Source organism: Symphodus melops (assembly GCF_947650265.1).
Source record: "Symphodus melops genome assembly, chromosome: 23".
In the NCBI taxonomy this organism is placed as follows: Eukaryota; Metazoa; Chordata; class Actinopteri; order Labriformes; family Labridae; genus Symphodus; species Symphodus melops.
This window is the reverse complement of record NC_136713.1, coordinates 4,390,719-4,416,025: the sequence shown is the minus strand read 5'-3', so window position 1 is coordinate 4,416,025 and position 25,307 is coordinate 4,390,719. Positions and strand designations below refer to the sequence as shown.

The following is a 25,307-nucleotide window of genomic DNA, read 5'->3' as shown; positions in this document are numbered from 1 at the left end:
GCTATTTTTTTTTCTTTTAATTCTCATTTTCTTAATTCTTTTTTTCTCTCCTCAGCCAACAAGAGACGATCGTGGCTGGCTTATAAACCCGGTTGGACCGAACCCCTGGTGGACGACAATCATCACTTTCCTCCCTGCTCTGCTCTGCACAATCCTCATCTTCATGGACCAGCAGATCACGGCCGTCATCATTAACAGGAAGGAGCACAAGCTGAAGGTCATTATGACCTCTAAAACCACAGTTGTTGTTCGCTCATGCGCTCCTGTTGTTTAGACAATAAAAGACCAGTTTAATTCATTTGCTGGTGTTATTGTCTTGCTCCTGCAGAAAGGCTGCGGCTACCACCTGGACCTGTTTGTGGTGGGGGTGATGCTGGGCGTGTGCTCGGTGATGGGTCTGCCGTGGTTTGTCGCAGCCACCGTGCTCTCCATCTCCCACGTGAACAGTCTGAAGCTGGAGTCGGAGTGCTCGGCCCCCGGCGAGCAGCCAAAGTTTCTGGGCATTCGAGAGCAGCGCTTCACTGGCCTCATGATCTTCACTCTGATGGGCTGCTCTGTCTTCATGACGTCTATGCTGAAGGTCGGCATACATCCACGTTCACAAAGTGTTGTTCTATTTTTCATTCCTGCTGACATAACAACCGAACATGATCATAAGTAAGAACGTTCTGGTCCTGAACCCGATTTTTGATCCGTCTGTCTCCAGTTTATCCCCATGCCTGTGCTGTATGGGGTCTTCCTTTACATGGGGGCTTCATCTCTCAGAGGCATTCAGGTGAGCTCAAATAACAGCTGCTAGTGTTCAAAAAGAAGAATTTAGAGTCGAGAAACACAGCTTCAATGTTGGTCTTTTTGCAGTTCTTTGACCGTCTAAGGCTGTTCTGCATGCCGGCCAAACATCAGCCAGACTTCATCTACCTGCGTCACGTCCCGCTGAGGAAGGTGCATCTCTTCACCATCATCCAGCTCAGCTGCTTGGTCCTCCTCTGGGTCATCAAGACCTCTAAAGCTGCCATCGTCTTCCCCATGATGGTAACCAGACTGTATGTGTGCATGCATGTTTGTGTGTGTGTGATTAGTACAGTGTGGGTGGTTGATGTCTGTTTGGATTCTTTTCCTGTCTTAGGTCTTGGCTTTGGTCTTCATTCGGAAGCTGCTAGACTTCATGTTCACTAAGAGGGAGCTGAGCTGGCTAGATGACCTGATGCCAGAGTGGAAGAAGAAGAAACTGGAGGATGCAGAGCAAGAGGTGCAATAATCGACTCTAATTAATACAAGCTGAAAAAAACACTTTGAACACTGTGAATTTGAACTCCTGCAGCACAAAGTTTTTATCTTTCCACGACTTTTCTCTTTTGACCCTTTCTGCAGGATGAGCACAGTATTATTGCAGAAGAAGAAGGCATTGTACAAGTACCACTAGAGGTTCACTTAAAGTAAGTGAACCTCTAACAACAAAGCAATTCAGATCAGAGAAATCTTTCTTTTATGGTTTATTTGTCGTTGAAATAATAATAATGATGTTTGCAAAACTTTTAGAGAATGAAGTCTCAAGTCCTCAAAGTTCAGGATGAGTCATTAATATGTTCCAGGGTGGGACAAAGTCGAAACACCTGCATAAAGATTTGGTTATTTACAGACACTGGCATGTAAATGATGATGAATGCAAGGTGTGAAGGTATGTTTTTTACATCTCTGGGTTTGTATTTTTTCAAAGGGGCGACCCAGCAACAGTGAACATCACGGATGAAATGTCCAAAGGATCCTTCGGGAATGTGTGGAAGAGCGTCAACCCTACTGAGAGCACAAAGAAGGAGCCAAGCGCTAAAAGGTTAGCCTACTCACTCACCTAATTCTCATATATCAAGATCTCAATTTGTCAATGTCGAGGGGGAAATTGTCTCTTTTGGTGTTAAAGTGAGCAGTGGCAGGTGTTTGTTATTCAGAAGTGATGGAAGATTTACTCTGTGTTTTCCCAGGAAACTGAGGAGCTAGTATGTTTATACAAAAGGGGTTTAATCTAAGAGCAGCCCTGCCCCTGCAGATTTCCCACAGAGTAGACTAACATAGTGTCTCCTGCCTGCCTCTCTCATTCCATCCCACTCCTAAAGCTCCCCTACCTAACCTCTCAGAAGCTGAAATCCCAAAGGTGAGTTATTCCCGCTCCCTGTAAGCATGAAGAGTCGTGTATTGTGTTTACTGCTGCTGTCTGTTGAATGCTGCATGAGGAAAACGGCGTCGGTGGTTTATGCTACAAATTGGCGTCGTAAATCGAGAGATAAACCCGACGCACGTGGATACGGGAGAAGTGAAAAAACAGCATGGCTGAGGTGTGCATGTTAGTTCAAGGACCTATTTTATGTTGTCATTTGTATGTTGTAAAAGTGGTCCTGTACAGTTCTATATTCACAAGTTGCCTTTTCCTATGTTTCAATGTCACAAGATGTTGAAGTGGCCGGCGTTTAATGCTTTATGAGATATATTTGCATGCTCGCACTGCATCTTGAATCTTTTAAAATTTGGTCATCAAACAAAAAATTCAGCGACGTTTCTTTCTGCTTTTCTGGCGTCATACATTTTCTTGGTTTGAATTTTGTTTTGTGTGTGCAGTTCAAGTGGCGGCGAAAAGCGACACAAGCGCCGGAGGCATGACAAGAGCTTGGACAGGGAGACAAGTTTGTGATGACACGTACTGGCGGTACCACTGTGCTGTCGATCAATTGTTCAAACAAAAAACACAAAACAAAAAAAAAACAAACACGATACCGTGCCACACTCAGCCACCTTTGTACTGTGCTACACTGTGTTTTTGTCATGTAAGTCTGTGTGCAAGTCGTGTAAAACAAAGACGAATAGAAACAGTATTAACATTAGAACCAAGACACTTCTTGTGTTCTTTTTCTATGTGTATCAAAAGTTTGGTGATACCAGCATTTAAAGGAGGCAAGAATTGTACCACACTTACAGTAATGGGCCAACTGTGCAGAGATTTGAACAATTTTTTGAATCTACTTTATTTGTATTTTGTATGTTTTTTGTATTTTTTCAACAACAACTATTGCCAGTTGTCCTTTTAAAAACCTGCCACAGTAAACCACAAATGTGTGGGTTTTGATTTAATGCCAATATTGACCTGATGCACCTCACAATAGAAACAGAAGTAATAGATAATTGCCAATACTGATCTAGTTCACTGGTATCTTTAAAAGTTGGCTCTTTAGCGAATCTAGTCATTTTTGAAAGTATTAAATATACGTTTTATATATTCAGTATATCTAAATGTTTTTTGTGACAGTGACGACTCATATCATTCCAGAGTCCTTTCCTCTGCTGTTTACCAATAATGTCTCTCCTTCGGTTGTGTATTTTACAAATGAGTGGAAGGAATGGTTTCAAGAGAGAGAGAAAAAAAAACATTTGATATTGTTGAGTAAAATGAGCAGATTGATACCACGTAAATATGAAGCTTGAGCGAGTAGCAGACCAGATTAGCTTTGTGGAAATGTTTCAGCTAAAACTTCAAATTTAGCACAGAGGTATCAGTCTTCTTGCTTTCCATTCAACAAGAACATGGATCAGCAAATTTCATAAAACTTCACATTTGTTGGCAGCTTATTTGAAAAATACATTTTAAGCTAGCATGGCAGCAGTAAAACTTTCAGTCGTGGCTTTTTACTAAATCATCCAATTTGCAAATTGCTGAAGCTAACGGTGACTGTACAGACAGCTCTGTTTTCCACCTTCATACTCCTCGTCATCTTGTCAGTAAGTGTCATCTATGGACAAATGATCTCCTCTCCAAATTACCCTAAAGGTGTTAGCATCAGAAGCTAATTGCTTTTTTTAAAAAACGCCTGCATGACGGTGAAACAGACTTGGCTGTCTCGCTGCAGGACCATGGATACTTCTAAAGATGCAATAATACCCTTTTTCTGGGAAGGGCAACATGTAATAAACGGTAAAGAGTCTTAACAATGTATAATAAATAGTATATTTTATTCCTGTAAAATGTTACTAATATATTACTAACATGAATTCAGTGTTGAAGGCAGGTTTTTGTTGTAGATGTTTTTTCCCCATTGTCTTATTGATGGTTCTTAGTTTTAGAGAAACAAATAAAAGGGTCAAAATTATATCAATATCACATATTTTGACCACTTCTGTGTGGAACTCTGCCTTAAACTTGGTAGTGATGATAGCTGTACACTTTCTGTTTGATAATTTAGCTCACCTGTATAGAAATCCATCAGGTCAGATCTGTTGTTCTATTGTGGTTTGTTTCATGGGAGTGAGAGCGTGAGAGCGTGAATGAGAGCATAAATAAAAAAAATGTTAAACTCTGCTGCAGCGGTGTGGTGCGTTATTGATCAACTCTCATACTTACTCTTGTCCGCAGAGAGGTCAAAGGTCAGGTAGGTCTGCTGAAGGACATTTAAACTATTTTCTGACATAGTGCGACTATATTTCGTCAATATCATTCCCTCCTCTGTTCCCCAGAGCTTTTCCACAGGTGACGGATGTCACTGACCTCAGGAGCTTCACGTCTTTGTCCTCATGGGAGCCAGAGAATACCCTGCCTGTGCCTGTGTCTTTGCCCCATGAACCTGCTGCTCCCAGAGAGACCCCCATCCGTGTTTAACATGACTGCATGATTCAGAGACAGTAGGAGGAGTTTCTAAAGATGCACTTTCTGCGAGCATGTTTTGGAAATGTTTTGCTGCTTTCCCTGTTTCCAGACTGAGATTGGATCCCACGATACGACTGCTCAGAAAAGTAAGGTCATTTCCCAGAGTAATATGCACTGTACGACTTTGAGCAACCATCCTGCTGCCCCACATACTCCCACCAAAAAGACCCAAGCTGGAGCATTTAGTTCTTTACAAATCTGTTTGGACAAGCTGCATTCCTCGAGAGCTGATAAAGTGAACAACAGCAACCCGACTCTGTGTATCACCCCATATGTTTTGAATACCGTCTTTTGATGTGTTATCTCTCGTTTGAGCCAGCTAGTACAGCTGAACAAGCAGCAAGTGTGGCTTTGTTGGCAACACTCAATTTCTAGTCGATGAGCCAAATTAATGATTTAACAAAGAAGAATGTGTTGTTTACTTTTTTTACTCTGTGCTACCTGTAGAAGTCCTGTCTAAAGAGACGTGAGGTGATGCTCATACTGAAACTCAGCACATCTCTGATACTGTCTGTGACCTTGTGTCTGCGAGCAAATCACCTCAGAAAAATGCTATAAGCACACGATGAAAAAACTTTATTTTGCAGAGCAGATAAATATATTTAACTGAAAACCGACCATACTACATGTGTTTTCAATAGGCCTACCTGAGATTTCACTTTTTGTGTTCTTGTTTTCACCTCATAAATATAGAAAATAACTTAATTTTGTAAAAAAATATGCCCTCAGATTCATTTCTTCTCTGTGGTGCACCATAAAATCTATGGAAGAGACGTAATTTTCTTCTATATTTGCATCACAAACTGAGTAAAAAAGTCTTACAAATTTAAATATTTTGCTGACATGACAACATGTAAAGTAAGAATGGCTTTCTATTCCTCCTGAATATGGCTTAGTGTGCAGCACTCAGAGGGAGTCGAGCAGGGTCTCACTGGTCCTCTTGTCTTTTCTTACTGCAAAACAAAGAAAGTACAGTCATACAAAGCTGAGTTTTCCTGCAGTTTATCATATCAGCCATGTGACTTGTTGTTACCTCTCCCCTGAAGGCTTGGAGGTCATGACCCAGAGTAAATATTCCTTGGCCGCCATGGAGTCCAGCACCTTGTTCACATCGCTGGTAAAGCTTCCATCAACGTGCCTCCTGCTGAGCGCCTCACCCCGCCCTTCTGTTTCAGATCTAAGTATGTACACATGCACACAGTGTAAACACTAACCACTCAGTGTTACTAATCCCACACGGTATAAACCTGCAAATTGACCTTCAATATTTACCTTGGATGCAATGCAGTTGGTCTGATAATTTCATGATTGGTACTTTGTTGCTTGATTTCGTTTTGTTTTTTTTGCGTCAGAAATAATCAACAATATTAATCAACACAGTTTGGAAAGTTCAGGTGATTTATTTTGGCACAACCACAATGAACTTCAAGAAAAAACAAAGCAAAGAAAGCAAAAACAGGTGGCAGGAGAAGCGGTTGATTAGCTCAGTCTCTCTCAGGTCATGGAATCATTTAAAGGATGCAGGAAGGGAAGGCTGGTAGGGTTTTTGGTGCTGTAGAAGGAGGAGGAGGAGAAGGAAGGAGGGACAGCCTACTCTCTTCGGACTTGTCCAGACTTGAGACTGGCGACAAAGTCTTTGATTGCCTGGTCCTTGAGGTAGGAGCTGACGTCGCTGGTGAAGGTCCCGTCTGCGTGACGCTTTTCTGCAGCACTGAAAACGGATAGAAGACTGAAAATGTTTTCTCTTATCGAGCATAAAGATTGAAATAAGCTATAAGAAAACACACGTAACAAACGCTTCATTGTTAAGAAATAGTGAAATGTATTCCTCACTGACCCGCTCCTCTTGTTGCTCATCAGCCATCGAACAAAGTCCTGCGCCTTCCTGTCCTCCAGGTATTTGCTGTAGTCGTTTGAGAAAGTTCCCTCTGAGTGCCTCTTCATGTTCGACAGCTCTCTCGGCTCTTCACCTAACGTGTCGTCTGCCTCAAAACTACAAGAGGTAAAACGTTTGAGAATGAAATCCAGTTTCAGCTGGAAAAATGTCGAATAATTCCAGTTCACAGAGTTTTTCCTCGTTTGCTTAACATGTTTCAATTTAAGCTGTGCAAAAGACTTCATCCCTCTAGGATGCAAAAAACTGTCCTGTCCAGAAAATGAAACCGTCTATAAATCTTGACTAGATATCACTTTGAGAGCTGCACTTTTTATAATTCACATTTTGGTTCAACATCTGTGCGGGTTGACGGCAGAAAAATGACTTTTTCTTTTTCTGTCCAAAAGAAAAAGAAAGATGCAAAAACTGCAGTTACATGATACAAAGACACAATCACATGTTGAGGTTGGATTTCTGTACCTTGAGCTGTAATCAGCCTCCTGCAGAGGAACCTGCCAGCTGCTCTTGACAAAGCAGAGGACCAGGAGGATACCAGCCAGGGAGTGGATGCTTTTCATGGTCATGACCTTGGCTTCAGAGCAGCACACACACACACACACACACACACACACACACACACACACACACACACACACATCAAGATAAAGTCTGCTCACAGAATCACAAAGAGAAAACACCTTTTTATCAAATACTCACCTATTCCTCTTTCTCTCCACAGGACGGTTTCTTTTACTTCCTCTGGTTGTTTCTAACTCCCCTCGCTTCCTTTCTCATCTTATATACTGTTACAGGGGGAGGAGGATGGCTCTGCTCAGGTGGGCCAATTTTAACACTTTGTCAGGTCCACCTGTTACTCTCAAGCCATTAGACACGGGCCGCGTCACATCGGCCGAATCAACAGGCCGAACATTAGTTGAGAAAGGAAAGGTGCTGTTCATGCGTGATGCCAGCTGGTACTTAGGTGTCAAGATCAAACAAGCCCGACTCATCCTGTTAAACAGAAAGTAGGGAAGATGCTTTAATGTGCTACTGTGTCATCATCATGGGAAGCGATTGGCTTGTATGTTCTGTCATATCTGGAGGTGAGTCAGTGTTTGACGACTCTTTCCGATCAATTTCAAAAGGTGGGAAATATTGACTGGGATTTGTTTTTGCATCAGTTCATTATTTCCATTCAACGATTAATGTTCCCAATGGTCCGGTTTAGTCCAAAGATTTGCTTTGTTTTTCTATTTTTAGTCTCCATCTTTAACAGTTTGGATGCATCTGATCATAATTTGATGCTGATTTTAGGCGGTTTGATGATAGACTATATAATCGTTGAAGCTCAGTAACGAAACCCATTTGTTCCTGAAGCCCATCTGTTGCAGTCATTGAAAATGCTGTTTCAAACTAACTGGTCACCCTGGTGACAGCTGATGCGGGCCTCAGGCCTCCTGACTAACAGCTACAAGACCAATCAAGACCTGATCCTATCCGGACCAAATGTGTTGCTTTGAAGCAGAGTAAACTGAGTTTTTTTAATGTGTGCGACTTCCAGGATTTTTTTAAGCCAGCGTCACGTGGACAGTCGAGGAACATCATCTTTTTGTTCTTTTGTCTGGTTCTGAGTAAATGTTAGCGTGCTAACGCGCCTAACTTTGTTGAAACACTTCCAGTGTAAGTTGTGTTTGTTAACTAAAGATCAGTAAAAAGGATTTTCCAGACAGTTACACATTTTAATGTTACAAGTCAACATAATGAAATTACTTTACACGTTTCAGTGAATAATTTATTAGCAAACAAAAACTCTTCATGGCGAAGCATAGTTATCATTTAATACACCATTATCTCCCCCAGGCATCACTTAGGTAACGCCTGCTTAAGTCGATTATGTTCATAGACTAAATGTATCATTTAGAACAAGTTATCATTTACTGACTGAAGACATTTATGATGTTAATACCCAAATAATCAGCATTTACAATTTCAATCTTTCCCCCCAAAAATAATTTCTCTTTATTTACATAGAAACAGATCCTGGAGGACTTCATTCAAAGCACCTCAGGAGGAAGTGAGTCATGTGGGTATAGACGTGCTGGTAGGCAGAGCCAGCGAGGCCGTGATCCTTGTCCGTGTACCACTGTAAGGAAAAGGTTAAAACATGAATTACTGAGTCAAAGCCACATTCACATTCTAACATCATCACTTTTACTCTAGTAATAGACTTCTGTTCTGCAGACTACTCACCATCGCCTCAAAGTCAACCTGCTCCTCCACCAAGGCCTCAGAGATCTCGGCTGCCTGCTGGAAATGCACGTTGTCTACAAAACAAGTAAAATCAGTCATCAGCAACAAAACTCACTCGGGACTAGATTAAAGGTCAAAAAGATGTTTTGTTGGCGAAATGAGGAATTGTAGAGACACAATTTGAAATAGATAAAAGGGGAACTGTTCAAAATAAAAATGACTTACCATCAGCTGTCCCATGTACCAGAAGATATTTCACTGAATGGAAATTTTTGGCCCTTTCTGTTACTGTAGAGTTCTGCACACAAACATGTTTTTTGGGTTATTGCAAAATGATTAATAATGATCAAGTGCAAGACATGAGAGCTTATGTCCCTTACATCGTAGTTATGAGAATTCTGCAGAGGCTCCATCATGTAGCGCTCCGTGTAGATTGAGTCTGGAATAGAGAATAGTAAAGTGAGCTCATCGGGTCTTTATTAGTGTGAACACTGAACAACTTGTAGTTAAAATACCGTAATATTTCCATTTGGAGACCGGAGCGACTGCCATGCCACATTTGAAAACTCCACTTCCAGCTCCTAAGGCCATTGATGTCACATATCCGCCATAAGACTGAAAAACATGTCATTACTGCAGCTCATCCTCACACTAAACCTTAAGTAAAGACCATGGCTGTGACTGTGAGGTCAAACATTAACTCGTTTTCAAGGCTGGTGAAACTGTAAATTACTGCATATGGCTTTAAGAACAAAAAAAACACTTTGTTCACTTACCCAGCCCCAAATAGCAACTCTGTCTTTGTCAATGAAGCCCATTTTAATGAATTCTCTGAAATACAAAAAAGGAAACTTAATGTAAACAGGTGAAAGGTCAAGTGATGATCGGAGACACTAGTTCTGTTTCCCGTCTGTGGCGTTTCAGAAACAAGTCAAATCCAGTTTTATGGAGCTTGAACCAGAAGATGAGGCTGTTTGTTTTGAAGATTCATTGACCAGTCTGAACTGACTCCCTCTTTCCTTACCTGGCTGCTGTTATCTGATCTTCCACCTCATAGGTTCCCAGACGTTTGTAGATGGCGTGCATTAACTCGTCGCCTTGGTAGCCGCTTCCTCTTCCGTCAAAGCTGGCGACGATGATTTTCTCAGTACTGGCCAGGTAGGTGGACCAGCCCACCCTGTAGGCAAAGTCTACTTTCTGACTGCAGGGACCAGCATATCTGGAAGAGTTCACAGAAAGCGTTAACTTCTATTCTTCGAAAAAACAAACTCCACTAAAATACAAAATATTTTGTGTGTATCCTCTTACACATCTATGAGTAATGGGTACTTCTTGGATTCATCAAATCCTGGAGGCAAATACATCTGGTACCAGAGCTCTGTGAAAAATATCACAGAAGTATGAAATAACTACAGTGCTGGAGTATTGGTGCTTTAATACTCTCCATGAGTGCTTACATTTATAATTGTTACAGTCACTTACTTTTTCCACCGAGTTCGATGGTGCCTCGGCGCATGGTGGGCATTTGGATTTCAGAGAACCGATCAGTAATATAATCATTGCTCTCCAAAACCATAAGCTCTGAAAGTAGAAAAAGAAATACAGAAAGCTCTTCAGAATAATGACCCACCCTCTTTATCGTCTCAGATTGTATAATACTGTTGTGCATTACCTTTCGTGCTATCCCAGAGAGCATGGTAAGGAATTCTTGGACCTTTGCAAAAAAATAAAAAATAAATAAAAATTCCACACTATACACAAAATAAATGACCTTTAAAGACTTTGGTGAAAGATAATTGTGAACTCAGAGGGAGAAAGACAAAAACAAAACTAACCACTGCAGCTCATCCGGTAGAAGGAGGCATCATGGCTGAAGTACGCCGAGTTATACTGACATTCACCATTCACCGCACAAGTCAGACACGTGGTCCCTTGTGAGTTTTTCCTAACATAAAAAAAGAAATATTTTATTAGTCAGGACAAATGCTTTTTTATCTATAGTCTAAATATAACAAACCAAATGAGTTCAACTTTAAACACAGACCCTCACCTGTACACATTCCTTCCTCCGGGTTGGCCGCCATCTTCATTACTTGAATAATATCTGTGCAATAATTGCAGGAACAACAAAAAAATGATTTTAAACTAAAAAGACGAAAGGAAAAACAAAACTTACACTTCAAAAATTAATCCAAAACAAACAAAAGCACAGGAGCAGGGAACGCAAGGAAACATCTGACAACAGACTGGCACAACGAACTGACAGAGAGGGGAAGAAAACACCAAACTAGGAAGCTAAAAACACGAGTAACACAGGAAACACTGAAGGCTAGAACGATGATGTAAATCAGAAAACACGAGGGGAAAATCACAACTAAAACAAGAAATCAAAAGTCAGAAATTCAAAGTAAATCATGACAGTAATAAATAAAAGTATCCAGCTCGTGGGAGAGAAAACAACTTTTCCAGAGAAACAAAATGTGCCAGACTCCATTTTGGAAATGTGCAAACAAAAGGTGAGTGAGAAGCCTTGATAATATTCTGAATGTGCTGTAACATCCTGTACACACGGTGTGTCATGCTGATAGCAGAACTTACACACTATCTGCCGTGACTTTCAGGATGCTGAGGACTTCCCATGATCCCGTGGTGATTGCTGAAGCTACTCCCTACAACAACGAGACAAAACATTTCTATGTGTGGTTTTAAAATAGAGCAAGATTTCCACAAAACCGCTTGTAAAGACAAGTTTGTAACATACATTTGTCACATGATGGATGTGCTTGTAGCCATTTTTGGCGCTCATCAGCAGGTAGTAGCTGTTCTTGTCTGCAGCAAAAACCGGCTCTGGAGGGGAAAACTAGGAAGAACAAGGTCTGAATGATACGCTCTCTCACAGTTTGGGTCAAATAATGAAAAAGTGGAACATCTGGTCATTGCAGTAGTTTTTTTCTTTCTTGTAATTGGCTGATAGAAATAAAAACAAATCCTTTAAAATGTGCTGAACTTACCCGTCCAATCCATCCGCTGACACTTTTACACTCCAGTTGCTGTAAAAAGATTCCAAATAGTTTTCATGGCTTCTCTTTTAAGCAACATTGCACAACAAGACAATGAATCATCTTAAACAGATATAAATGTCGCAACACTGAGCTAAAGTGAGTCAGCCTTATTTTAAGGTGCTAACTTCCATATGATGAAGCTGCACTTACATGTTAACAGGTTTAGCTTTGGCTGAAAGATAAACTTTTCTCTCACTCTGTTTGAAGACAAAGACAAAAAATCCTCTTTTCTTTCTGGCAATAATTTAATTATCACATCAAATAAAATGAAGAGCTTTGACCCTCGCTTAAACTGAGAAAGCCTTCTGAATATGTGCTATTGATATATCTGAGTAATGTGTCACAATTACTTTCAAAAAGTTACCAATGACTCTTAATTTGGAAGTGTGAATGAAAACATTTTTAAAATTGGCTTAATGCTCGCTGACGTGGAGGCAGAATAAATGAAATAATGGTTTTCCTCTCTTCATGTGACCTGCGCTGCTGTTGGTGGTTTGTAGGGTTCAGGGTCGTCTTAGACTGACGCCAGTTAAATAATGCAAGTTATTAATTACGTCATGTTTCACCTCTGAAGGTGCCCAACTGGATCCACTCAAGTTGTAGATCTGGAGGATGAGATGGTTTTGGACTCTCTTCAACCACTGGACAGCGATACGTTGATCGGTCACCCAGTTGACAGTGGCTAAGTAGTGCTCGCTGAGGGTAAGAAAGACAGAGTCAGTTAACCCATGTATCCAAAAGTAAGCAGCATTATAACAGAAGTGTAATTACCTTGATCTGAACGAGGCTGGAACAACAACCTCAGTGATGATTGTTGTGTTGTCAGTGTCCACAACAAAGAGTTTTACGATGGGGTTGGGAGTACCAGGCTGCACAAGACAAGAATGTACGGTGATGCGGTGTGTCGTTGGAGAAGGATCACAGCAGAGTCAAACAAGTCCTGGAACATTTCATACCTTTGGATATGGAATCGAAACAGTGCTGGGGTACTGGTTCTCCCCGTACCAGGTGTACTCTATCGTGTGGACCTCTGTGTCGTTGGACTCAATATAAGCCACGTACTTCCCTCCAGGCGACCACCAGAGGCCCTGATTGGATGAGAACATCTCCTCTGTAGGGAGGGACATTTTAAATCTGGTCAAAAAGGTCGCGTTAAGGTATGAATCAGATTGCAGGTAATCAAACAACCTTTAAACCCTGTAAGATAGTATAACTTATGTGGTCACAACAAAGGTTTGCATGGTTTTATTATCGTCATCAGAGACCAGCAAGGAAATGTTGCTGCTTCTCTAAACTGCAGTCGAAACACATAAATGGTTGCAGAGCATGAATTCAGATGATTAAGCTTGTTTATATTGAGATTTGTTGTTCAGATGTCGTTATACAGCGCACGTACACATCCATATCAAGATGGCGGATCTGTATACAGACTACATGTAACTGCCCGTTGTAAATGGGACCATAAAAGTGACATCTGTCTCGTGTTTAGCTTACCCTCATACACCCAGTCTGGATGCCCGTTAAATATCAGATTCTCCTTGCCGTTGAAAGTGACCTGCTCTGGTGGAGACTCCGGGCTGGTCTTTACATACACGTTATTTCTCCAAACATAGGCCTGAGAAAAAACAATCAAAATGCAAACACATCAGTCCGAAAAGAGAACACTTCACAAACCCATGTTCTGCCTTTTTTCTTTTTGTTGCTGTGCTTAAGTGTTTGGAAACGGTTGGGCTTAATGGGCCTCGTCCATCACCGTCTTCAAAGCCAAGTAACCAATAATCTGCCTCTTCAAGCTTACCAGTTTGTGTCCTTCTGGAGCCCAGGCGAAGTACTGGACTTCATCAGGAATAGGAGAGGTTGTGAGAAATTTGCTGAAATGAAGTGACAAAACGTCAACAGACGTGTTTTCAAATCGAATCCCACAAGTGAACAAAAAGCAGTGTGCATTGTTAAGTCACTTACTTTGTATCTCGGTCATAGAATGAATACGAAGCAGTAAACGAATGCCTCCACAGCTAATGGGACAAAAAAGACTATTAACATGTGATCACTTTAAAAAGGCTGCAGATGAATAAAAGCTTATCATACCTTGCTGTAGTTGCTCATGAAGGCCACGTATCTGCGGTCAGCAGAAAGCTGGTAATCATGAGCGTTGACTTTGCTCTGTGCAGGAAACAGAAAACATGTTGTGACTTTTCTCCGACCTTATAGACAAGGCTGCATTTGTTATGCCGGTCACCTCGTCCGAATGCTGATAACATGCTTTTTGTTTCTTAAACAAAAGTCACACAGATACATAAATATATAAGTAGATATTACTTACAAACAAGTTTTGATTCAAGAACTCTGTCACTCCTCCTTTTTGGGCGTTTTGGATGAAAACTGTGCCGTCGGTCTTAAACAGAAACTCGCTATCTGTGAAGACAGATTACAAAGACTTCATGTGGGGACAATGAATGTCTGCAACACATTTAAATGACCTGTGCAGTCTGTCCCAAAGGTGCGAGCTGGTCGACAGTCAGATTAGATAATTCCTTCATGTTTGAAGTCATCACAAGTTGTTTTTTTTAACTCTTACAATTAAATATGACCAATTAGATATCCACTGACTCCTCACACATAAATGACAACACACACGTGTTACTTTCAAAGAAGATAAACGGAGAACTTCTCACACATACATGCATGAAGTCACAAACACTTCAATTAGAGAACTGGGCGTGTGTGTGCGTGTGTGTGTACGTATGTGTGGGGGGGGTTATTGTAAGAGGTAGATTATGGTAGATTATAAAGGGTGTGCACCTGCTTTGGAGCTGGTGCACACCCTGTTGTAATCTACTTAATCCCTATCACTCCCCTTTTAATACTTGATATCTGATGAGAAGTTGTCTCCCACCTGAGATCCATCTCATGCTGAAGGATTTTGGTTTCAGTGTGTTGTTGAAGACATCCTCCAGGGTGAAATATTTCTGGTTGTTCTCCTTGTCCTCTGAAACACATGTTACACGTCACAGGTTAGAGAGATAATAATCATTATAAACGAAGGTAAGTGCTGTAAAGGCTGATAATGACAAGTGCAATAATGCTTACGTCAGTGTGTTAGGGGGTAATTATGGGAATGGACATGGTGTTTAACCGAGTGAGTGAGAAACTATTCAAAGACATGCACGTGTGGTGGCGGCGAAAACGGCACTGTAATGATCCCTCTGTGACGTAACAATAATGAAACTTAGTAAAATAATTGTAATTATTATTAGTAATAATAATTTTTAGAAGTTGTCTCGTAAAAGTGTTCCAAACGGATCGTGCGTAATGACGCGTGCGTAACTTTCTTTCAGATAACGGTGCGTCGAACCACGGGAAATGCTTTCATGCCCGCTTTCATGCCCATATATGAATCATCAATCAACGGCAGATTCTCACCTTTTAGAAATATAGCTGTGGGTACCGCTATCAAGACCACGACGACTGTCAATCCAAAGACTCCGAGGAGCACCTTGGCGATAGAAACCTGTTCACAGATGAATGGACATACATCAGACACCCAGCTACATAAGGAGCAAACCCCAACTTTATATCGATATGTGAGTATTAGCAAACAAACACCAACCATTGTTTCTGTGTGTTGTTAAAGCGTGAAATCACCAATATCCGCCCAAATCACAACTCCATCGATCCCAACGCGCCGAAGACACAAAAGTTATGCGAGACGCTTCCTTTGCTGTTAAATATTATCTCCAGTGAAGTATCAAAGGTGGGACTGTAAATCTGCAGCGGAGTAAAGTTCGTGAGGTTTGAAGCTGTTGCAGTGTTTTCAGGAAGTGTTGCTCCTGCTTGTCAGCTCTTCCTCAAATTGTCCGCTGTTCAAGACGTTTACACTCATTTATTTATTCATAGAAAGGAAATCTCCAAGACCTTTATACACACTGTTCTTATCAATATGATCATTTTTATTCTACTTGGAAACACAAAGAAATATCAAATAGTCTTTTTCACACTCTGCAGCTTTACAATGGTTTAACAGGGACATGTTTTGAAGTATTGAAGCACTTGTTTGGATTATAATTTAAAGTAAAATATTAATTGGATAATAATTGACTAAATGCTGTATACTTTTCTGGTCCTCTATCAGAGTCAGTGTGCACATTTTAACACTCTATGATGTTTGAAGCACCTATGTTGGATTTTTTTTTGGTTGATAAAATCAAAAGAAATTCATTTGTGAAAATGTGAAAAATGGGAAATTTATCAAAGCAGGGTTTCTTCCTCATGCAGTGAAGCTTTGCAGCGAGATGTAAAAAATAATTAGAAAAAAAATAAGTGTGTTAAAAATGTCAAAACATTACAATAGCACTTCATTTTACATAATTAATATTGTAAATGTTTGAAAGATTGTTTGCAGGAGGTGATGTTTGAGATGGACTCCATTTCTCATTCACAGTAATCTGCTTTTAAAAACTTTAAGCACACCTGTAACTCATGGAAGATTTTAAGTATGCTTCATCTTTACATGTGAAAATGATGATTGTATAAAACATAACTCCCTCCCACCCTCATCATAAACAGACGAGAGTTTAGCTGCTACAGCTTTTATAACCTGTGCTTATGATGCAGGAACTACTGCTGCACTATCATTTAGTCATTACCATGATCTTATAGCCACAGAGGCTGCCAGGCATCAAAACTGACCTATAGCCTTTTTTCAAACCATGACTTAGTTCAACCCTTCACAATAAAACTCACATTAAGTCAATTCTCGACTCTCGTTTGAATATGGTTTTGATGATCTTGTTTGAACAGTGGTTAGATTTGGTTAATGTCAGTGAACTAAGCTTTCGCTGGATAAGAAGTATAACTGTGTGAATGCTAATGCAAATAACATACTCTATAGCGCTGTCTTTGAACTTCAGATATTAACTTCTTTATTCATATTCATAACCTATTGGTCTATTTTCCTTCTCATGTCTCGTTGAAATAATACGTCTGACAGTCTACAGATACCTCAAATGGTTTCACATGTCAGACGTCTGAGGACATCAGCAGCTGTGCGGTGAGGAGGAAGGCTAATAAAGTGTCATAAATGCTGTTCAGTGTATTGACCTACTGATTAATATGCTTCCTGTGTTTATGTCCTGCAGGCAGCATGGGAATGAAGGCGGCCAAAGTGGCACTCCAGGATGGACATTTAACAGGTGAAATCATTAATATTCCTATTCTGGTAGAATGATACAAATACTTTACTGCAGGTGTTTTAAAGGAAGTTCTTGGTAGCAGGAGTCTATTTAATAAGAGTCTATTTAATAAGAGTCTATTTAATAAGAGTCTATTTTTAGCCCATGTTGTGACAGACTTTGGAAGTTTTCCTCTCTGTACATACAGTAAACGCCCAGCAGTCATGCTTAATGCTAAAAGCCTGTTAAAAGCTTCACAAATATAAAGCTGTGCCTTTATGAGAAAAAGACATCATATTGTTCACTTGTTCCCCTAACACCGGACATCCTCAGCAAACAAATAGACAGTGGACGTCTCCTCTAATGCAGCACGGTTTGTTTGAAGAGCGTCACTTCATGGATGCCTCCATTTAGCTGACACTAAGGGCAACCGAAAAACGTAGATCGGTGTCGCAGTGGACACATTTGGTCTCATTGGATTGGATGTTCTGTTGAGTTGAGAGAAAGAGAGAGAGGGGAGAGTAAAATTATCATGTTAATAGAAATGTTTCCTGTAATTTTGTTGTTTTTTGTTTAAAATTATATAAGTGAGTTAATCATTATTTTAAAAATACAATGTCTTATAAATCTATCAGGGCCCGATCTGATGCTTTCAAATGTTTTATTTCTGTCAGAGCAACATTCAAAATATGACCTGACATTATATTAAATACCCAATGACAGCAAATATTCAAATTGGATCAAATGTAGATGTTATTTGTCCTTAATAATCTCTCCACCCTAACCCCAACCAGTACTTCATGGGCAAATGTCCAGTGTTTAATTTCATGATAAACATGCCAACAGATGTGTTTAAGTCTCTTCGGTATTAGTGCGTTCTTGGCTCGAGGTTGAACAGCGCTGGAGTTCGGCGGATTGTGTTTGGAGAAGTGTGAGGAAATCGCTGGTGTTAGAAATGGGTCAGTGAAGCTTCTCTGAGTGGACGTCTCCTTAATGTCCAGCAGCTGAGCTTCACAATGTCCCTTTCTCTGCACAAGGACATTTTAATGCACAACTCTAACACTGTTAGTTTTGAACATATTTTACATGTGATTCCGTTTAAACATTAATATACCAATAGAAAAGACAAATGCATGTATGATAAATATTCAGCACACTGATGCATCCATGTAAAATCAGTTCAGTTAAAAAGGATCCTGTTTATTTATGTTTTTGGCAGATTTTCTGCCTTTATTTGGACAAGACCGTCCGCTTGGACCGAACCGCTAGCCCATCTGCGACCTATGTTTTGTCAGATGTAGTGGACAATCGTACCTCTCACTTCCTCGAACATTCAAGGGACTGAAACCTCCTGATGGTTTGTCTGTGAACATTAACAATAAGAGCAAACTAAGTTGTTAAAAAGGTAGCACCTGTGTTGTGTTGTATTAATGTCACTGTGCAAGCCAAATTCCCAGAGGGACATTAAAAGTTTCCATGTATTCACTCTTGCGAGAGCCATTTGACTACACACAGATCAACAGGAAGCCTTGGCATCTTTTGCACATTCCCACCCACGCTATTCTCAACCCAATGTGCAGCTTTACTGTTAAGTTCATATTTCCTGTGACTTTCACTGAAGAGTAAAAATTCAGTGCAGATGTGGTTTTGTCTGATCTCTCTCAGGTCTGTGGATTCTCACCTTGTATCTTTGGATACATGTCAAACAAAGATGATTGTATTGGACAACAATTTCACATGTTCACATCATGTTTTCACAGTTATTTGAGGAGACAACTAAAATAGAAACACAGAGTATGATATTACCATGAAAGTGCAGTACATTTCCTACTCATCCAAAGCATTGAGGACATGATTTGTCAGAAGTAGGGCACTTTGAGTTTCCAATTGAATACTAAAAGAATATGTCCACATTAACTCTCCTTTCTCTACCAAAATTCAATAAAAAAATCTATTTTGTGTTTCGTTGACGTGACACAGGAACAAGTCTCAAAAGCACCATCTAGTGGCAAAAAAGAATTAATGCAGGACAACTCTGATAGCAGGTCATTTGATCCTTCAACATGTAAAAGCACGAATTATATCAACATTGTGATTTATAGATCTTTATAAATAAAAGCCATTAATAAAGGATAATGTGTAAAACATGTATAACAACCATAGACTTAAAATATAAGATAAGGAAATAACACTGGAAATACTTCAGTGATGTGTTGAAAAATACGGGAAAGTGGAGCTTCTTAAACTTTTTACAACTGGTTACGTTTACTTGTTAAAAACCCATCCAACCATCAAACATGTAAAACGACATGCCAACAGCTTTGATTATTCAAAAATAAAACATCGTTATAAAAAGTAGCTAAATATTTATTGTACTTTTCATCGAGTAATAAACATTTAACTCGGCTCTTTATTGTAGCTGTATTCTCCGAGGAGTTCCTGAAAGCAGCACATAAACTAGTGGGCGTTTCTTTCACTGCTGCTCGTCACTTATTGGCTGTCTTAGAAATCACTCAACGCACTTCCGGCATGTGTTGCTTGTCCCGGATATGACGTAGAAAATGTTCTGACTTATCGGAAGTGAAAACAGTCGAGCGGAGTAAAGCTGGAAGTAGCGCGAATCGCTTTAGAAACATTGAAGACTTGTGAAAGTTTACTGAATTTTTCAACAAATGGCTTATCCAGGATACGGCGGGGTGAGTGAATGATTAGTTCGTGTTATTTGTGTTGATTTTGAAGTGATAAAGTGAAACTCTTGATCGCAGAAGAAGTCTAGCCTGAGGGTTGTGTTGCGGTTAATTTCCGATAATTTGTGACCAGCTGTTCTCTGACAGGTTCTTACTATTTATAGCCTAAACTGTCTCACCGGTAAATGTCACTTTTTCTGCATGTTTTCTGAAACGTAGGAGCCAAAAAAAAATCACGAAAACACCTTATAACAACTCTGTAAACACTCTTCCGGGATTGTAAAAAAAAGAAAAAAAGAAAGTGTGAAACAGGACTCTCCATTAGTCTGCTAATACACAGAACAAGGCTTTACCTGTTTATATGTTTTAAATAACTTCTATTACAGTCTATTGACATTGAATAAGTGTATTAAAATGTGTAGAAAACAGGCTTATGTTTCATACAATTAGACATTATGTAAATACAGTATTGTGTGAAGTGTCACAGCTGGGTCATGTTAATTAATGACCTTGACAATGGACGCACCTTATTCTATTTTTTATCCTTTTGTGTGGAGAGTCCTGTAAATTCCTTTAGACCACATCAGCTACAGAAATACAAACATAATGGCCCTACGTGTGTTTCTCATAGGTACATTGATAACTACATTTATAAAGTTACAGAGTGATCCCTGAATGTTGTCTGCTCATATTCATCAGACGATATGTTGACAGACATGAATAGATTTTATTAGCTGATGTTTATCTGTTGTGTTGTATGAAGTTAATTCTTCCATCTCGTCCACTAAACTGCTGATTCAGAGACTGACAAAAAGTAATTGTTATGAGAACATGTTTTCTATAAGGCCTGGATATTTCCCAACAACTGTCCATGTATGAGGAGGCAGAGCTGTGTGATGAAGGACTAATCCAACCTGTGATGTCTTCTTTGTTTCAGTATGGGGGTCCCATGCCAGGTATGCCAGCGCAGGGGATGCCTCCTCACGGGATGCCTGGAGGACCCATGGGAGGCCCGATGCCCGGGCACATGGGAGGGCCGATGGGAGGCGCACCACCTCAGGGAGGATATTCCCCGTATGGAGGAGGCTTTCCAGGAACATATGGTGCTCCATCTCCAGCTGCCAATGATCCAATGTGGGGTTACTTTACAGCCATAGCAGGCCAGGTGAGTTCATATTACACACACAGCCACGTTTTTACAGGGCAGAGTTTCTTTCACTTTCACACTACAGGATAAGACGGTGATCTTTGATATTTAATGGTTGAGCGATCTCTCTGCTCTGTCTTCACTTGATCATAAACTGCTTTGTACAGTGTCAGGTTTAAAGTTGGCACACCACTTTTAAAGTCAAATATATAATGTAGTCTGTTTGAACCTTTTTATACATTTATGCTTTTCATTATCCAGTCGCCGACACTACAAATACATCTAAAACAGGAAATAACATGCGTCTCTTTGAGAGTGTGTCTTATCCCAACACGTCGTCTCACGTTGAGCTCTTTGGACGGCTCTAGATCTCTGCTTTGGTGACGTTTGTTCACATTAGCATATCCTGTGCACTTAACCAGTCTTTTTTGTAAGCTAACAAACACAGATGCACTGTCAACATCACCTTGTAGAGGTTTGTTTGTGCAGCTTGTATGAGACAGTGTAGTGTTGCATTCTTCGATGCACATTATGCATGACCCCCCCCCCCCCCCCCCCCCCCCTTACTGTTAGGTGTAGCCTCCACAGCTCTGTGGCTTTCTCTTCCTTTTAACCAGCACACTGATGGACATTAAATGTTCCAGGACTGTGTTTCTCTGTTCTGTGCAGGACGGTGAGGTCGATGCTGAGGAGCTTCAGAGGTGTCTGACCCAGTCTGGGTTCACCGGCAGCTACACTCGTAAGTTCACTGCTTCCTCCCATGATTGATTTCAAAAGACTCAGCTAAGTGTTGGGATTGTTTCAGAGCAGGCATTTGAGTTAAATCTAATTATTAAGCTCGATTTCCAGCTGCTGGCACATCTCTCTGAGATCACGTCAAATCAAAACACAGAATGACTCCTTGTTAACATGTTTTATTATCCACACAGCATTCAGCCTGGAGACGTGCAAGATCATGATCGCAATGCTGGATGTATCCTTTCTGTATCATCCTCCTCTAACATCTCCTCACTCACTGGGGAAATATGTGTATAGTGGGCGTGGCTCCTCTCTGAACCAGCTAAACCAGCATGCATTCACAGTTTTGAAGTCCTCGTTGACGTCGGTCAGCAGTTATGAACTCTTAACCTTGCCTCCATCAGAGGGACTTTACGGGGAAGATGGGTTTCAATGAGTTCAAGGAGCTTTTCCAGGCTCTGAACGGCTGGAAGCAGAACTTCATGATGTTCGACCGGGACCGCAGCGGGACTGTTGAACCTCACGAGATGAACCAGGCTATCAGCGCTATGGGTGAGACGCCTGACATGAATGTTGAATGAAAAGCAGAGACACAGGAAGTCCTCAAACTGTGACGTGTTTGTGTCACCTTTCTGCCCTCCAGGCTATCATGTCAGTCCTCAATCTCTTAATGCCATCGTCAAGCGCTACAGCAAAGGAGGAAGGATCTTCTTTGACGACTACGTGGCCTGTTGTGTCAAACTGCGAGCTCTCACAGGTACGAACAGCAGAAGTATAATGAGACCTTCATTATTCAGCAAACAGTCACCCTGCTGGAACTTTAATTTCACCATGTTATAAATGTTATTTTTATTTTTGTTGTCAATGTTTAGCCTTCAGTGCTGTGAGCTTTTTTTTCTGTTCATTTTGCAGATAACTTCAGGAGGAGAGACACCATGCAGCAGGGAGCCGTCACCTTCCGCTATGATGACGTAAGTGTGGATTTTTTTTTTAAAGCTCTCATTCCTTCTGACAGTGTGCCGTTTATTTAGTCTTATTAAAATTATTGGACTGTCAGACAGTTGTTTGGGTGTAACAAGAGTGACAGTTGGATTTTAATTGGAAAGATTAAGCTTTACAAACCCCCTTTTTTTCAAACATCTCTAATTTAATGGTAAGGTTTATTTTTTTATATAGTTTCCTGTTTCATTCACAAAGATGTGAGTGAAGAGTATGAGGAAGTGTACTCTGTGCTGTCAGAGTAAAGCAGTGTGAGTAGTTCTCTTATAGACCAGAAACAGAGCACAGGTAAAGAGTTTCTTGTTTCTTCTCATGCACTGATTGTAAACGATGGTCTGCATGCTAAATGATGACGCTCCGCTCCGCCTCAGCTGCTCTGTTCTGAATAAAGAAAGGAAACTTGTGCTCGGTTAAAACAATGTATCAGCTGCACATGTATTCTTTTTTTCTTGAACAAACTTAAGCTGCTGCTTCCATTTTGACTAAAAAACCAACAATAAGCGTTAAAAGAAGTTCTAAAATCATTTAGTTACAATCCCTTATAAAAAAGCTTGTTCTAGTCGGGGTTATTTGTCGTGGACGCTGATTTGATAAACATTAGAAGAAGGTTTGAAGACGTTACAGTCTCAGCATGTCGACCATCGTCACTTCATGTTCTTCTGACATTTTCCACATCATTTCAAACGACAGTTCATCCAGTGCACGATGGCAATATAAAGATCTGCAGTGTGTCCCACACCGCCATGAAGAGGAGCCAGCCAGTGGTGGATTCTGGGCCGCTGCCTCACAGGAACACAAAGAGAGGCCAGTATCTGGAAGTGAGCTGAGCCGCTATAGGAAAGAACCAATCGCTTGTAATGCTTGCTGTAATGCTTTAGTCTTGCTGAAGATGTAACAGGTGTACACACATACATATTATGTATCCAAATTTGAAAGAAATATTGTACCTTTCGTTGCCTTTGAAGGCCCTATGTGTAGGATAATATAATTACAGATAAATAGAGGGTATAATTGTTGTGCGATTAACAACTTCAAAGTACATTTGAGAGGGGAGTGTCGGTGGAACAATGAATTTAACACTCGGTATCAACAGACCTGTGAGACAACTATGTGCCATTATAATCTCTGAATGCATTGTCTAATATATTAGAATATATAACTGTGTAGTCATAACAGATCCATTTATGAGTTTATATTTTCTCTTTTATTTTAAACTGAACTTCATCCAGTGAGGAGTTCAGTTCATGCCAGTACATTCTGTCATTGTTCGTAATGGTGATTTTTTTACAGCATATTATGTGCACTCGTGTTTTATAAAAACTTGTATTGAGCCTAAGTAGATTATATAATGGATACATGTGAGCTTAGTGTTTAACATGATAACACGCCAAAGTGACTGTGAGCTCATCACCCTGGTCTGTGTTTCAGTTTTCAAAGCCACTCATCGCTTTTCCATTTAAACACAGCCGAGTCGACCTGCTCATACACAATGTTGTCATGGAGATCATATTTTGTTATTCACAATAAAGACTTTTTAATCAATACGCTTTGTGTTTATTCATGTAGTCAACTGGGCATTTTCACCCGAGTCTTTAGAAACAATATAGTTCAGAACACGAACATTCAAATGACCCGTTTACGGATGTATAAAATACAATTCCAAGAAAAGTTTCAAATCACAATATAATAGTTTGGTTAATCTTTCATTTTTATTGAATGGATTTGATTTTGAGCTGCAGCTGATCGAGACACAATAAGATCATTAATGAGTATTGTACAACAGTCTCACCTGCAGCAGATGAATGAATAGGTGGACCTTCATACATTCATCATTACCTGTGTTTCTCCTCTTCCCCTCTTTTATTTATTTTATTCATTTATTTTCATCCCCTATGGATGCACATTCCCTCTTAATATTTAGTTGTTGACTTTCATTCACAAACTTTTGTTTTCACAGCAATAATAATAATGTTCAGCAGGAACACTGAGTGAGTGCTGTCAGAGGGTGCACTATTTTTTAGGAAGGTTTCCTCCTGTCACTGCTTTGGTTTAAACTTTGTAAGGCCTCAGGGGGCCTCAGCTGGTCCGGGGTCCCTCACACCTGCCAGCCTTGCATTCTGATTAGCAGCGCCTCTGATTGTCACAGGTGTGTCAAACAGGATTCAGGATCAACAGGGTGAGCAGCGAGGACCACGGGCAGCATCGTTGTTGATCAAAACTGTGGAAGAAGAGCCGGAAGAAACAGGAAGAAGTGTAGATACTCAGTGAGTCATTAAAATGTAGTTTTGTGTGAAAAGCGATGAAATAGAAAAGCTGAGGCTGCACCTTTCTGCTAACACGCGGGCTAAAGGTCATGCTAACGTTATCACTACAAATGTTTGCTAAGCGGATACATCGTTAAAAATGAAATGATAAAGGTGAACAATATTATAAAGTTAAAGCTTTGTTTTCGTCATACTGTAAACTAGTTCATTTCTGTTTGACACGCTACTGTGGATTAGCATTTAGCTAACACTTCCGGAGTGCTACCCATCGAGATGTGTTGCCATGGTAACATTTCTCCACTAAACACCGGCTTAAAGAATTAAACGAAACTTTTTTTTATATGAGATTAATATTTAATCGTTGCTGTCCTTCGCTCACATTAAATGTATTTCGCTGATTTAAATAAACACAGATGGGTGTATTTA

The 25,307-nt window shown here is 40.3% G+C and overlaps 4 protein-coding genes and 1 long non-coding RNA gene across 5 annotated transcripts in view; 3 read left to right on the top strand and 2 right to left on the bottom strand.

Moving 5' to 3' along the window:
• The window catches only part of LOC306818369 (sodium-driven chloride bicarbonate exchanger-like), a 33,373-nt gene extending 29,032 nt beyond the window's left edge, over window positions 1–4,341 (top strand). The window contains 9 exon segments of the mRNA XM_079335927.1: window positions 56–217; window positions 329–580; window positions 707–788; window positions 791–1,032; window positions 1,127–1,249; window positions 1,372–1,436; window positions 1,718–1,831; window positions 2,112–2,149; window positions 2,611–4,341. Of these exon segments, the coding sequence (XP_079192053.1) occupies window positions 56–217; window positions 329–580; window positions 707–788; window positions 791–1,032; window positions 1,127–1,249; window positions 1,372–1,436; window positions 1,718–1,831; window positions 2,112–2,124 (1,053 nt within the window). The 3' untranslated portion in view covers window positions 2,125–2,149; window positions 2,611–4,341.
• Window positions 4,342–5,248: 907 nt separating this feature from the next.
• On the bottom strand, window positions 5,249–7,772 carry LOC306818385 (glucagon-1-like). The gene is made up of 6 exons (XM_079335948.1): window positions 7,281–7,772; window positions 7,044–7,155; window positions 6,525–6,680; window positions 6,282–6,398; window positions 5,721–5,864; window positions 5,249–5,640 (listed from the first exon to the last, which is right to left on the bottom strand). The coding sequence occupies exons 2-6, from the start codon at window positions 7,145–7,147 to the stop codon at window positions 5,616–5,618; spliced, it is 546 nt and encodes a 181-aa protein (XP_079192074.1). The 5' UTR covers window positions 7,148–7,155; window positions 7,281–7,772; the 3' UTR covers window positions 5,249–5,615.
• A 509-nt stretch (window positions 7,773–8,281) lies between these two features.
• LOC306818372 (dipeptidyl peptidase 4-like) lies at window positions 8,282–15,656 on the bottom strand. Its single transcript, XM_079335930.1, has 26 exons — window positions 15,486–15,656; window positions 15,299–15,386; window positions 14,772–14,864; window positions 14,199–14,290; window positions 13,964–14,038; window positions 13,838–13,890; window positions 13,674–13,746; window positions 13,370–13,490; window positions 12,832–12,986; window positions 12,647–12,744; window positions 12,442–12,571; window positions 11,825–11,863; window positions 11,575–11,673; window positions 11,412–11,482; window positions 10,864–10,917; window positions 10,649–10,758; window positions 10,486–10,527; window positions 10,296–10,394; window positions 10,122–10,191; window positions 9,838–10,032; window positions 9,590–9,644; window positions 9,329–9,428; window positions 9,194–9,252; window positions 9,039–9,111; window positions 8,814–8,887; window positions 8,282–8,706 (listed from the first exon to the last, which is right to left on the bottom strand). Exons 1-26 carry the CDS (start codon window positions 15,486–15,488, stop codon window positions 8,614–8,616), a joined length of 2,214 nt encoding a protein of 737 aa, XP_079192056.1. The 5' UTR covers window positions 15,489–15,656; the 3' UTR covers window positions 8,282–8,613.
• On the top strand, window positions 15,295–17,513 carry LOC306818395. Its single transcript, XR_013778189.1, has 3 exons — window positions 15,295–15,459; window positions 16,873–16,925; window positions 17,014–17,513. It is a non-coding gene; the product is annotated as an uncharacterized lncRNA (long non-coding RNA).
• A 2,080-nt stretch (window positions 17,514–19,593) lies between these two features.
• Window positions 19,594–24,159, top strand: LOC306818668 (grancalcin-like). The gene is made up of 8 exons (XM_079336353.1): window positions 19,594–19,742; window positions 20,671–20,898; window positions 21,550–21,619; window positions 21,810–21,853; window positions 22,023–22,170; window positions 22,262–22,375; window positions 22,531–22,589; window positions 23,308–24,159. Exons 1-8 carry the CDS (start codon window positions 19,719–19,721, stop codon window positions 23,332–23,334), a joined length of 714 nt encoding a protein of 237 aa, XP_079192479.1. The 5' UTR covers window positions 19,594–19,718; the 3' UTR covers window positions 23,335–24,159.
• Window positions 24,160–25,307: the final 1,148 nt, after the last annotated feature.